General features: G+C 35.0%; 1 protein-coding gene across 1 annotated transcript in view; it reads left to right on the top strand.

Moving 5' to 3' along the window:
• Positions 1–13,431, top strand: part of LOC117337123 (neural-cadherin-like) — a 93,306-nt gene extending 79,875 nt beyond the window's left edge. The window contains 10 exon segments of the mRNA XM_033897918.1: positions 509–872; positions 1,202–1,435; positions 2,036–2,249; positions 2,547–2,725; positions 3,291–3,594; positions 4,400–4,604; positions 4,969–5,213; positions 5,384–5,512; positions 5,935–6,024; positions 6,377–13,431. Of these exon segments, the coding sequence (XP_033753809.1) occupies positions 509–872; positions 1,202–1,435; positions 2,036–2,249; positions 2,547–2,725; positions 3,291–3,594; positions 4,400–4,604; positions 4,969–5,213; positions 5,384–5,512; positions 5,935–6,024; positions 6,377–6,639 (2,227 nt within the window). The 3' untranslated portion in view covers positions 6,640–13,431.
• Positions 13,432–15,673: the final 2,242 nt, after the last annotated feature.

The raw sequence follows: 15,673 nt of genomic DNA, 5'->3' as shown, positions 1-15,673 counted from the left end.
TATAGCCCCCAAACTTAATATTTTGGAAAAAAGGGGTGGGTGGGTCACACATTGGTTTCTTTGTACATCTGTGTGTGCTTGCGTCGGTACCAAACTTGTGTACATGCTATCTCATAAACCCCCTGACAGATTTAGTTTGTATTCATACTAATTCACCCATCAAGTTCTACGCATGTTTTAATTTTGATGATAATCTGTGTAAGTTAAAAGTCCCACTTCATCACTTTTAAGAGGCGATGGGATGTACATATAAGCCTCAGCTCATTATGCCGTGTGTCTCGTCTGTTTAAGCCCTGTTGCATCATGTCCCAAATCAATGAGGCTTTGACAACCTCTTAACAGATTTCCTTACCAGATTTCAGTAAAACACAATGAAATAAATACATTTATATAGTTAATTAAATTGTAGACATGAATTAATCTTAAATTACAGTTGAATTGATTTGAATTTGTAATGCATAGTATCAATAAGGCTGTAACCCATTATTTATTCCATCAAATGTTTCAGCTGTCAGTGCCTGAGTGGCTTTGATGGCAAACGATGTCAGAAGACTCGACACAGCTTTAAGGGTGGCTATGCACTGTATCCGGCCCTGGCTCAGTGTGAGGAAAGCACCACCAGTATAGAGTTTATCACTACATCGGAGAATGGTCTCATTTTCTACAACGGACCCGTGGAACCGATAGGTCCCAACATTCCACGGGACTTCATCGCCTTGGAGCTGATTAAGGGGTATCCACAGTTACAAGTCGACCATGGAACTGGCAAAGTTATGATGCCTCTTGATGGCAAGGACAAAAACCAAATAACTCGACTAAAGAAACTCAATGATGGAGTTTGGCACCACATTGACATCGTCCGAAAAGGAAGGGTTAGTCTTAATTTACAGGGAAATCTCTCCGACTCAAATTTGTTGACCTGTGACTAAAATGCGGAACAATGGCATGATTTTATAACAAACTGAAGAGTTTGTTCAATTGAATGACCTTGACCTACTTTCAAGGTCACACTGTTCAGATGTGTTAAGATTATTGATTTAAAAGCAAAAACTATTTGTATATATTGTTTCGAACTCGGGTGACGGTTAAGGCCCATGGACCTCTTGTTTAGGATTTGAACACAAAGATTATGTAATTGACTAAATTGGAAGGGCTGTGGTATTCAATGCTGATTTTTCAATGATCTGTTTAAACATTACAGATGGTTACTATGACTGTTGACCAATGCCAGGCATCTGTTTTTGAGCGCATGAGTGAATCAAACGAAGATCGTCAGCCGTGCGAGATAACCGGGAGTACTCGGGGACGAAACAAATACCTAAACGTCAACACCATGTTACAGATGGGCGGTCGCTACATCACTCCTCCGTATCCTACGGGGATAACCAATCAGAGCTTCTTCGGCTGTATCAGGAATTTATACCACAACGGAGAGGTACATCAATCAATTACTAAATATTTATTTTGCTGTTTCGATGCAATAACACTAAATAATCTTTTGAGGAAATTCGAACTTTGATCCCACTTGCCTGGTGTAGAGTATGATATGATCTAGGCTGGTTATTAGTTTCTTATAGTATTCAAGTTCTAAGGCACAAGTAACGAACTAATAGAAATACTGACCCATAACCAGCAGAACACATACCAGTATACAACTTAAAGCTAACACACATCAATGTAAAAGGATATAACAGTATGATATGGTTGATTAAGACAGGCTCTATACTTCTATACTAGTTGCCAGGTACTGAGCGTAGGCCGGTGGTTTTTCTCCGGGTACTCCGGCTTTCCTCCACCTCCAAAACCTGGCACGTCCTTAAAGGACCCTGGCTTTTAATAGGATGTTAAACAAAATAAACCAAACCAAGGCTTCCTAAATAAAAAAAAGAAAGAAAGAAATAGAAAAGAAATTAAAAAAAAAGAAGTTTGAATGTTGATTCCTTTGCTGATGTAGAAGTGGGACATAAATAATGCTAATCTTACATTATTATGTATTATCCTGCTGTGTTGTAATCGGACATTTTTTTTCCCTCAGCTCTATGATTTATACACAAGCCGGAACCACCCAGGTCTTAACCACGAAAACGACTGCCCGCAGGAAGACCGTCATTGTGAGGACGAAAGAAGACGGAGTGTTTGTGGACCTCACGGCACATGTGAACTTGTTCACTGGAACAGCAACGACTTTAAATGTCAGTGTAAACCTGGCTATCGACCGAAGTACAAAGGCTCCAACAAGTGTGACACAAGTACGTATTGTGATATATGTTGTATGAGAATAACAAAACGTAGGTACACGTAACAATTTTGAAAGAGTTACAGCTCTGATTTTCGAATTTTTCACTTGTGTAGAGATCTCCTGTCTCAATTTTTGACTGATCCCTGTGGAACTTGGTATAATTATAATGTTTACTTGTGTTCTGATTAGTGGCATTTCAATATAAAAATCTATGTCACTTTGACATTGTACAAGTGTATATGGTTCGGCTTTACGATACTCTTGTTGACCTAGGAACGTAGTTTTCATGTTGTGATATACTTTGTAGATACAACAGTTCGTGACCTAAAGGACCATGGCTTTATGTCCTGGGTTCTGAAAAATGAAATGTTCAACACCCTACAGGAGAGGACAATCTCGGTCGAGATGAGTTTCCGTACTCGCGATGCGGACGGTGGAATCCTTCTCCACCTCCCATCAACGTCCAAAGAGTACATTACACTTGAGGTAGGCAATATCTACAACACTATCCTACTGAGTGCAACAAAAAAAGTTTTACATCTGAGTTACATAGAATCTAGTGCATAACATACAGACCACATCTGTTGAAAAAACATCTCAATATTTTCAAATGAATTTGTTCCCAATTTTTTTTTTTATACAAGTAAATCACTAATGTACCAGTCCAGTAAATATCATAAATTTAATGTTGGTCTTTCATTTCAAAATTAAATCAGTATCACAGATCATGAAATGGTACTTGATGTATTGAAATGTGTCTTATTAACACCAAACATGAAAAAGTGATAGCAATACCTTGTCACCCGGAAAAATGGATGGCTAATACAAGACTAAAAAGTATGTACCAGACATACATATAAAGTTGGAGTATGATTTCTGAGAGATGCAATCAATTAATTACACACTTTAAATTTAAAAGATAAACAAAATAAAGAAATAAACATATGCAACAGACTATTCCTGTTTTCAATCAATCATCATTCTCTTTGTCGGAGAAGTAGCACCTTGGAGCCTTGCACCTACTTATAAGTTTCTGTTTTGACCATTTCAGATCGTCAACAATCACCTTCAGGTGACCTTCAACCTTAAGGATCATGACGCACCCCTAATGCCAAATGTTCTTTCACTGTCAGCTGTCCGTGCAAACAACGGACAGTGGCATCATGTCAAATTTATCCGCACTGGCAAGTGGTTCCAATTAAAGATGGATGGAGGAGAGGGTCGATACTACAACGAGACTTGGGGCAAATATGGAGAAAGTCAGAAGTTCCACCTTCGCAGTGATCAGATTGTTGCTGGAGCTCGCGTCGTGTTTGATGCGACTCCGACCTTTGATAAACGTGGTCTCAAAGACAGTAAGTGGGAGATATTTATGGACTGGGTTTCTTTTTTACTGGGAGAGGGGAGGTAACTTGTGTAAGGAGAACGGTCTATATAGTGATGTATTAAACCAGAATTGTAATATTTTGCCATTGTGTTAAATCACTCGCATCATTTGATCTTGTAATTTTTTTTCCAAATTTTTTTAAAAGAAAATTTTAAAAGAAAATGAGAATTTCAAACTACCTGAAACAAAATTACAGCATGGATTTTAAAAATATCTGTTTTTAATATCCTGTTTCTCAAGTGTTCCCTGATTTACAGTACCAGAGCCCCACTCGATTTGCACTCTTCCCAGAAGAAAAGTCTTCTAAGAAGATTGCATTCCGTTATATGTAAATCGAGTAAACCGGGAGAATATAACCCAAAATAAACAAGTTTTTAAGTTTTCTCAAACACTATGACACAAACACATGCATGTATGTGTCATAAATCCTTCTCTAGTGAAACTCATCACTCGCACACTTAAAACATGGTCGCCGCCATCTTGGAAGATAAATCTTCCAGCTTCGAGACGGAAGAGGTAGAAGATCTTCCAGAAGCAGAAGAGCTACAAATCGAGTGAGCGGAAGATATATTCTAGAAGGAGAAGAGTGCAAATCGAGTGGGGCTCAGACCAATAAGATAGCTGTAAAATGTCATAATAGGCATAATATTGATAGAATGTTCAGTCCTTTGAATCATATGCCCTTTTAGTAAATTAATATTTGTTAAATTATTATGCAGATGTAAATATTGGTAAATCATTATGCAAATAAATGTAAATATTTTGTATTTTAGCCTGTATAACGGATATCCGAGTGGATGATAAGTGGTTCCCAATGCGAGTAGAGGAGAACCTACATAGCCCTGCGGCAAACCTTTCTCTCTACCCCAATGTCCAGATGAACTGTGTCCGTGACGACGACTGTACTGGCCACCTCTGTTCCAGTGGCACCCCCATCAGTAAGGAGTGTGTGCCACTGTGGGGTGACCGAGACTGTAGGTAAGTCACTAAGGGGAGATAACTCTATCAGTAAGGGCCTTTTTATGTTGGTTTCTGCTTGGGAAATCTAACACCAATCCAGTTTTACTTATAGGGTCTGTTGATGGAAGGTTTGTAGACGTTTGACAGAGGGAAAATTCAGAAGTTTTAGTGAATTCTTAGGGAATATTGAAACATTTTCTTCAGGTTGTGAAGTAGATAATCTCATTAATGTATAATTTTGATGGAAAAGCTCTATACATTTTGTATATCCAATGAGATAGTTCTATATCGCTATGCTGTTTTTACAGGTGCCCATAGTTCTATATCGTTATGCTGTTTTTACAGGTGCCCATAGTTCTATATCGTTATGCTGTTTTTACAGGTGCCCAGCCGGCAGTGAACCTGGCACAGCAGAGAACTGCATTCCTATCCTCTACTGTAACCCCAACCCTTGTTACTCGGGTGGAACTTGTATTGAGCTAGACTACCCAGACACATTCATGTGTAACTGTCCCGCAGGATGGACCGGCATGCTGTGTAACCAACAGGCTCAGTCTGAGGTCATCCCGGCTGGGGTCACTACTGAGGCCCTGGTCATCATCATTGTCAGTATCTTCACTGTTGCCTGTAAGTACGATCCAAGTCTCTTTAAAGTTGTTAGTAAGTATGATCCAAGTCTCTTTAAAGTTGTTAGTACAGATTTTGTCACTATTTATTTATACTTGAATGTGAACATATTGAAGTTCTTAATTATGTAAAGGAGTTTTACATTAATTGATTATGACCGTTTGTTGCAGTGATTGTGATGCTTGTCTTCCTGTTGGTTTGGAACTTGACCAAGCGTGACAAGGAGAAATCCATCTTGTATGACGACCAATATGATGACATTCGTGAGAATGTGATGGACCATGACGAGGAAGGGGCAGGTCAGTGGCCATGATAATAATATTTTACTGCAGAGAAATTTTTTAGGGGAGATTTTGACTGCAATTCTCATCAAATTTAGAGTATTGCAGCAAATATATGAAAACAAGTATCTAGATCTCAAACAATACTTTATTTTAAAGCTGAAATTTCCCCCACAACATCTTGACAAAGAATTATCCCTGAACTTTTTATCCGTTTATTTGTACATATTTACACTGGACATCTAATGTGCTTTAAATCCATCCATGAGGACAGAAAAGGTAAATTCATCTACGTTTCAAAGATTTTTCTCTGATCCATATATACATTGTTTTTTAGTTCTGAGTATATTTCATTAACAAGATATGACCATTGACCTCCAGGTGAGAAGGATTGAGTTCTGAGTATATTTTGTTTACTAAATATGACCTTTGACCTCCAGGTGAGGAAGATCAGGATGGTTATGACATATCTCGCTTACGTAAACCCGACCAGCCCTTCCTCCTACCTTCCCAGGGCAGACCGGATAAAGGTTTGTATAGTAGGTGTTGGTTTATTTATTCTTCTTTTCTTCTTTTAATAAATTTCTTATCCAGCCTGCATGACATTTCAATACCAAACATAAAGTAATATTTTCTAGCTTGAAAAAAAACCTGGAAGTAAAATAATTTTTGATAGTAAAAGATGAAAGCAAAAAAAAATAAATAAAATTAGAAAATTTTTTTATGAATACTTTAACAAAAACAATGGTTATGGTGTTGATATTTTCTAACTACGATTTAAAAGAAAAAATCCTAATGGAAAGTCATTGTCAGAAAATTTATTTATTGGCTGTTTAAAAGTCATTACCAGAAAAAAGTTAACAAATGTTTTATCTATGTCAGTGCGTCCTGGTGAGACTCCAGATGTGGGAAGTTTCATAGAAGACCGACTGATCGACGCAGACCATGACTTGAGTGCTCCACCTCACGACAATGTAATGGAATTTGCTTATGAGGGTGGAGACAGCGACCTGGGGTCGTTGAGTTCGCTCCACACGAGTTCTAGTGGTGGAGACCAGGACTACGAATACCTAGATGACTGGGGACCAAAGTTCTCCAAACTAGCTGATATGTACCAATCAGTCCCCACCGAGGAAAGTTTGTGACCCCAGTAATCATAGACTTATTCTATCGTGTGCTCATGGACAATTTTTCATATTGCCTGTAGTGCTGTACACAACCTTCAGAGGAATCATCTACAATTTATCTGTTCTTTCATCCTCTTTGATCAGTGAAAATGAATGACTTAGGAACACCCTGTCTACAGAAAGTCGTGATCTGAATGTGACTGACGATCTGAGAAATGTCAGTAAAACAATTATCAGTGTTTTGTAGGATCATTTCATCTGAATATTGATAAAACCAGTAATACTGTTTTCTCTGGTGTTATTGACATGAGAGATTGTGCATTTCCATTCCTCAATATTATATGTGTGACAAAATATCTCTTCAATATTTTGAGAGAAAGTCAATATACACAAAAGATACCATAGAGAAAATACCAAAGATGTTTTATTAACAAATATAATAAATAGCTTAAGACAGGACCATGCAAACATTAATTTCTAGTCAGGGACTTATCTGTCTAGGAAAAAGGTATCCTGCTACAATTCTTATTCTGTGTATGTGTGTACATGTGTTTATACACGTGTGTTACCTGTACACATGTTCAGTAGATGAATGTGTTTTGAAGACTGGTATTACAACACTAGTATTAAATCAATATTTTGCAGGGCTTACATCACTGTAAAGCAAAGTCATATTGGTAAAGTATGATTGCTACAGCACTATGCTACATATTTAATATGGTTGATGTTTTGAAGCTTTTCTGGAGATTTTTGGGGTAAATATGTGTTACAATTTTACAGAGGTTTAGATTATAAAGGGAGATTACTCTTATTTTGATATCGGACATCACATCAGAAAACTTGTGTCGTGTGCATTTTGTATAGTCACCTAAACATTATATATATTTTATTTCAGTGTTTGTTTATGATACGATACCCCCTAAATGCATAATGGACTAGACCATTCCAATGGTATACAAGCTCCATGTGGAAGTTGATGGGGGATACATTTTCCTGAGAAATGTCATTACTTGTTGTATAATGTTCCTGTAGAAAATGATGGTTGTGCAAATAATTAAAAAATCAAAATGATAATTTCCTAGCAATGATTCAAGAAAATTATCAATTCAAAATTGATAAACTTTTTCTTGATTTAGTATTGATTCTGTGGATAATATTTTGTGGTGTTTTGAGGTAATCATTGAAAAACATTTTGACTCATTCCTCCGAGCATAGTGAACGAGTGTAAATAAATGAGTTTGTGTTTAAGAAAAAATGTACTAACAGAAGAGATAGATTTTGTAGGGACTTCATTGATACAAATAGTGAGTATACTGAATTGGATGAAATATTACTTCATATCAAGGAATGACCAGAAAGATTTATGAAGGTTGAAGTTTGAAGATGCTAGTATATTTCAAATTGAGAAAATTTTTGCAAGATTTTGTGACATACAGAGTGAGGTTGTGTATTATATATCTATTAGTAAAATGAAAGATGAAATGTTGTGTCTGAGATAGAGCGAAAGTGAAAGAGAAAGATAGTGTAATATGTGATGTATGTAAGACGAAAGTATGGAATATAATGAGAGACCGAGAGATTATTGTATTATATTATAGTGAAGAGATTGTGTGAAAGGAGAGGAAGAAATCTAGTGTATTATATATATAAAAAGAAACTAGAATTTGTGTGATAGGTTTGATATACAGATGGACCAAACCCATGTGCCCAGAGAAATCACAGCTATATATAAAATTTAGTAACTTGAGAGTGGTAAGTTTGGTGCATCTTGTAGTCATAGCGAGGGTTTTTATTAAACCGGGATTTTCAAACTTGCACCTTGCCATTTCCATATGTAAGAATTGACCAGCGCTATAATGACCAATAAAAGCATTCTTTTTCCAAACCATAACCTTTATCCATGCTTACAGAGTATAAACAGATACTCTAACAAACATTACAAGAATTATTTCCAGAAATATTTAATAAAAATCATGTATAATATACATCATATCAGAAGCAACAAACAAAAGTTTTTCTGTCTTTTTAATATTTTTCTATATTCTTTTATACAGTGCATCTTATAAATATATTTTCAAATGCCCATCTCCATTTTGTTTTACCAACATGGTCCTAAGGTATTAATTTATTTTCTTTAATCAGATTTTGTAAACTACATTAATTTTTCCATTTCCAAAAGTGATCTCATTGAGTTATCTCCCCTGAGGCGGGACATATCACCTTGACAACAGGATGCACCAATAAATACCATTGATATAGATATACATGTATCAACAATGACAAATATCACCCCAAATTATTCATCATTGTCATTTAAAGCACATATTTTAAAAGAAAAAAACAAATCATCATAAATCATTGTCATCATCATTAAATTGCCATATTATAGCATCACATTTTTTTTAATATTTTGATACATTTGAAAAAAGGTTTCTTTTTTTTTACCACAGATGTATTTTTCAAGTCTTGCCTTCTCATGTAATATATACGCCACAGTTTGTATTCGGTTAATGATCGTGTATGTTGTAGGATACATTAGCTTAAAATGACACCTTTATGTTGTTTTTTACAAAACATTTTGTGTTTGAATGATCACTGTAATCATCATCATCACCTTCAGCTGTGTAAACACCATTTTGAATTGCACTGCCAAGCTTTAAAATGTTGTTATATTCATTTGAATGCTATGTATACCTGATAGTGTTTTGTAATTATAATGCTTTATTATGAAACGTCTAGAAATACATCCACTGAAAATTTTCATTTGAAAAATTCTACTTTTAAAAACAGTATCCATGTCATTGACTTTACAGAGATACACAGGGTATTGTATCACTTTATATTTTTAATAACAACTGTCTCAGAAGAAAGCGATATTTCAACAGAATTTTTTCTTTAAAAGTATAAGAGTCAATTTTAAGAAAATATATATACGGGAAGTATTGATATAGTATAACAAGACTGTTTTCCATTGTTTTAATACTTCAGTTTGTGACATGTTTAGAATTTATCAGACCATTTTTCCTCAGGATGATTAGCTGTAAGGTTAGCTCATAAGTTCGTAGTTTCATGACAAGGTTGTGAAGTTGATGTGCGCAATACCGGTACTCATATCTTATTTATGCCATCATTTCATGAAACAAGAATGCATATTGAGTTTGAACATTTTACCCAATATTGTTTATAATACCGGTACAGCTTTAAAAGCTTACAATTATGTTGAAATTCAGGTGCTTTAAGATTCATTTTTGATGGAACCTTTTGTGAATTATGCAAAAATTTTGCTTGGTATGTAGTAATTTTGACTTGAACTGTAGTTGTTTGTGTGGCAAATGTCTGGTTTGAAGCTAATGTAAATATGTTTATATCTGATCTCCTCTTTACAATGGAATCGTCTTAAAAACATTATCCAGGCTGGAATGATTTTAACAGGAATGTTACAATAAATTGAATATGACATTAACAGACATGTTACAATAACAGAAATATTTGAATAAATGTATTGGGATGATTAGTTGACCTCCATTTTGTTGACAAATGGTAAGTTTGGAATAAAAAAAGTGGGGGTGGGGGGGGGTTCTAAATGCAAATTATTTTAAGCATAATATTGTAATATATAAAACCTGATTATACTAGACTAGACTTTACTGTAGGTAATTTATCTGTATCCTTGAGGAAGACGATGACCTGTTTATGTAGATCAGGTAAACTAGAACCAGTGTAGGTCTACCCGTTTGGTTATATTTCCTTGTTGTTAATCCTTTGATATGATTGGTTGTGAATTTGATCTATGGTTTGTAGTTTGTATGTAAGTATTGTTATTGTAGATATGTGCATTAAAACTATTTATGCTTTCATGTTCTTTTAAAAATGGTGATATCACAAATATTTCTTAACTTAATGAAAGGAAAGTAATTTAATTGAAACAACACTCCTTAATATTTTTAGCACTCCATACAATTATGATAAGAGTGAATTTGATGAAAAACGATTATCAAATTTCAAAATGATATGTTTGGGATATGAACATTTATAATAACAAATGAAGTATTCTCTTCATAAATTACAAATTTCAAAATGATATGTTCAGGATATGAACATTTATAATAAAAAAATGAAGTATTTGCTGCATAAATTACTGTAGAAATAATGTTTTAAGTTACTTTAAGAAGAAAAAAATATGTGTTAATACTCCGATATCCATTTATCTGATGAAGAGTTGTTTTCTAGACAACAAAGACACAGACTAAGGAACATACAGTATCGTATATAAGAGTAATAGCTCACATACAAAGTGTACTTGGTTTCTAGCACGGCTTGTATTTTTGTTGGAAAGATGCAACACAATTTAGAGACCTCTGACCTAAAATCAACTTGAGCATCAGGCCTCCGTTCCATCAGTATTCTGGACATAAAGATTTACATTGGAAATCATTACAGGATTTAAGAAAAGTTTCCTTTACATAGATTTTCCCTCAAGAAGTTTAATTTTTGAGAACTGCGATGTAGGTGCTCTATTTAAATAGTACTAATTTATTACGCAAATTGTTTTTGCTTAAAATGTTTCAATTTGAAAGATAATTATACGCTTTGATTATCTCTTCCATGATAAACTTTTACATTGAAGGGATTCACAGTTTTGTGTTGTTAATTAAGATGTACTTAGAACTGTATTATATATGTATATATAAGGAGATATCAGTAATTTATAATATGGTGATCGCACATAAAATAAATCTTATCCATGGCAACTGTGCTTGATATTGCCAAAAATGAAATGTATTTGAAATCTGATTTCTATCCTATGATTCAGTACTTTAGATATGTAAATGATAAAAGTCTAAAGTAAATTTAATTTAAATTGAGTTAAAAAAAAATCTGGAATATTCAAATTAACATACTGTATGTTATCTCCTGTTTTCATTATCAGTTTTGATTAATTTTAGAAGTCTCTGAAAACCAATATCTTGTGCTCTTGCCATTTAGACTATTTTTATTATTTAATTAATTGTTCAGTAGGATTTTTTCCATGTTTGTTTTGTTTTCAATGACCTAGGCAATCATGACTTGTTTGAAATCTAGTCACTACAGTGTTAGCATAATTTGTACATATTCTGCTGCACTGTTGTCTCGCACACCCGCCCTTCCTTCCGTTTTCTTATCTACAATTTGTTTTGTTTATTTGTTTACTTTTTCTTTATTCAAATTTACTTGCAATTCTTCTTGTGTAATAGATAAAGGGCAATTCTGCAATAATTCATTATTTCAGACTTTGTCAAAATCAAATACTGATTTCAGATGATAGTGATTATTTTAAAATATTGATTTGTTTAATATATTTACTAAGTTTTAAGTAAATATCAATAATTTGTAGTTTGTATATATAACATGACAGAAAAACATACAGGAGAACTTTCCTGTAAGTTTTAGAGTTTGTGTCTCATGAATATATAACTTGACTGTTCAAAATACCAGTAACATCAAATGAAACTGTCCAACGAAGTAAAATAGTTTTTGATTGTGTGAAGTTTTCCTGTTGTAAGTTATTATTGAACTTTTTGTAATTTTTTCTAAGGTGCTCTGCTACACAGAAATCTGTTTTAGACATTAATTCTGTATTATCTGTCCAATCAGAAGCCATTAAACTGACCAGCTGATATATTTAATTATTACATGCTATAAATAAATTTTGGTTTCTTTTAAAATGCAAACAGTGTATGTGACTGCAACATTCATAGTTTCAATGATTTGACTAAAAATCTAAATAAAAAAACTAAATTTGGAAGTGGTCTTTCCATCTGATATACTTCCACTCTACAATCAACATTTTGAATTTCCCCCCAGATTGGTTTGGAGACAAAGATGGTGATATTTACACTAGCATCTACAATGGTATAATTTTGTGTAGTAATAGGCTGAATTTTAGACAATGCTTAATCTGCTGTTATAGATTGTAAGAAAATGTATTGATATTCACTAATGTGTATGTTATAATATATATCAGCAGTTTTTATGGACTAAGGCAGATTTCTGAGTATATGTGTTTGATTCGCTGGATGTATCTGCATAATCATGAGTTTTTGGGTGGATTTTAAAACATTAATGCATGTGTGTATTTCTGGTCAGTATTAATGTTTAAGAAGTTTGATTGGCAAGTTTATTGCACGCATACAAGCATATCAATAAATTATATGACTTTATCATGGCTATTTTTGTGCAAGTTGCTACAGCACAACTCAAGTTTCACCTTGTAACCAGGTCGCCCGCCCGTAATGTCTGGATATTCACTAACTCTGTACACTTTACGTAATGGAGGAAATTATTCGTAAGTGCTAAACAGGAACTCCTCTGTTCGAAATTTTATGTTTGATGTTTATGTATTAATTGTCATCGAGAAAGTTCTTAATTACAAATTGATGTCAAATATTTGTTCATTCTTCTTCTTCTCTAAATAACATTCCTATTCTATCTAAAAGAAAAGTGCATTTTTATATCATTATCATATACACGTAATGCTATTCATTGCTTTACACTTTCATTATTTTACAATGGAAATCATTTAAAGATTTTTCAGAATTTATCAACAGATATAATTTGTAAATGGATTCACTTTGTGAAAGTTAATTCACCACTGGAATATCCTACTTACTGTTCATTTTAGCCGAGATGTTTAACAACTTACAACCATCAGACATTCTGGGCAGGCGATCATACATCAGCTTTCCATATCTTCATCTTCATCCTCATCCTCACTTTCTTCATCATGTTTATTATTCATTTTTTTTAAATAAAAAATAATTACAAAATATATTTCACGTGTTAATTGTTTATGTAAAAAATATACCCATACCAGAGACATATAAATGTGAAATATATACGTCTCTGCCCATACCTAGAACTCCAGATATCAAACGACCTCAAGTGGAGCACACATCGGCAACAACCCATGCATTTGGTATGGTTTGTTTTGTTTAACGTCCTATTAGCAGGCAGGGTCATTTAAGGACTTGCCAGGTTTTGGAGGTGGAGGAAAGCCGGAATACCAGAGAAAAACCACCGGCCTATGGTCAGTACCTGGCAGCCACCCCATCCCCCTTCAAAACGCATGGAAAACAAGGCCAACTTCAGGCTTTTTAGCTCAGGTAGCATGACGTCGCAATGACCTTGACCCCCTTTCAATGTAACAGGAGTTAGATGTGTTAAGAAAAAAACCCATGTGCATAATATTTTGCCAGCAGGTAACAAGGATTAAGTGCTATAAGGAATCGGCATGCAATTGACCTTGGCTTATTTTCAAGGTCACCTTTGAGAAACATGAAATGTGGGACCATGTACACAATGTATGATACACAGAATCAACATGCTTCTCATCAGGCTTCACATTGCTACATGTAATGGGTTTCGTATTGGTTGTTTGATTTAACGAAAAACATCAACAGAGGAAATTTCTGATGATGGTGGGCCATTTAAATCGCCCTACGTCCGTTGTCCGTCTGTCCATCAGTCCATCAGGCCATCAGTCCATCCCTCCGTTATCAATCCTTGTTGCTATTTCTAAGAATGTACTTAATGATCTTTCTCAAATTTCATATATAGGTTCCCCTTGAACTCTAGTTGTGCATATTGCATTTAAGGGCTGATCGGAAAGCAACATGGCTGACAGGCGTCCATCTTGGATTTTGACAATTGAAGTCTGTTATCGCTATTTCTCAAATTTCATATGTAGGTTCCCCTTGGTCTCTAGTTGTGCATATTGCATTTTAGGGCAGATCGGAAAGCAACATGGCTGACAGGCGTCCATCTTGGATTTTGACAATAGAAGTTTAATATAGCTATTTCTTAGAAAGCACTGAAGGGATATTTCTCAAATCTCAAATTTCATATGTAGGTTCCTAGTTGTGCATATTGCATTTCGGTACCAATCGGAAAACAGCAGTTCCACAAGCGGCCATCTTGGATTTTGACAATTTTTAAAAGTTTGTTACTGCTAGTTCTCAAGTTTATGTGTAGGGTCCCTTGATCCCTAATTATGCAAATTCCTGTATAGGACCAACCTGACAACAACATGGCCATCAGGCAACCATCTTGAATTTTGACAATTGAAACTGCATTGTTATAAAAATTTCTTGAAGTACTAAATGTTTTTTCTCAAATCTGAGGTTCCCCTTGGTCTCAAGTTGTTCTTGTAAGTGTGGTTGGAAGAAGTAAATGAATGTCAAAGAGTATGGCCATCTTGGATTTTGACAATTGCAGGTTGCTCTTGCTAAATAGTGTTATATAAAGTTATTAAATGTTTTGAAGGAAGTGTGAAAGAGGGAAAAAGAAGAAAAAAGACCGGTCTTTCATTTGACTGATACGGATCATTCCGTGCTGGGGCGCCAAGATCCCTATGGGATCTCTTATTGGTATTTCAATACCATTCGGGGGGCCTCTGGCATGGAACCAAGAAGTACATTTGTATGTAATATAAGGTATCATGGAATATCAGAATAGCCCTATATGGCGTAGTATTCCCTAACAGAACGACACCATTGGACCAATCACGTAAAACTGGTGTCGTACTGCATGTAACAATCATGACTGGAGAGTAGACTCACAATTTACAAGATTACAAGAGAACGACGGAATTGTTAATGGTGATACATAATAGGTCGGCCCGGGATGTCGGAGACAGGCTTTTAATGGCGATACCAATTGCACGACCCTCAGTTTTAGGATGAGATGAGTGGGGATTGTACTGTTCTCTTCTGATGTTAACTTACCAACACTTGGAATATTTATCTGTCCCTTTATTTCCTCTTTGCTCTGTCTTTTTGTGTTTTCTTTTCTTCTAGAGTAGCCAGAGCTTTCTCTGGCCCTGACAAGACAAGGTGGCAGAGCCAGAGGAAACTCGGCTACTTCTAGAGGTATTTTCTCTCCACCGTCCTCATATGACCCTGGCTTTTGCAAGGACGTGAACCCCCTGAAAAAAACCAAACCAGGGTCTGCGATACACTTTTATTACCTATACAGTACTCCGTTGACACTCGCTCTTCGATCCCACTGTCGTTCT

Source organism: Pecten maximus, chromosome 11 (assembly GCF_902652985.1).
Source record: "Pecten maximus chromosome 11, xPecMax1.1, whole genome shotgun sequence".
Taxonomy (NCBI): Eukaryota; Metazoa; Mollusca; class Bivalvia; order Pectinida; family Pectinidae; genus Pecten; species Pecten maximus.
The sequence above is the reverse complement of the archived record's forward strand: the minus strand, read 5'-3'. Positions and strand labels throughout refer to the sequence as shown.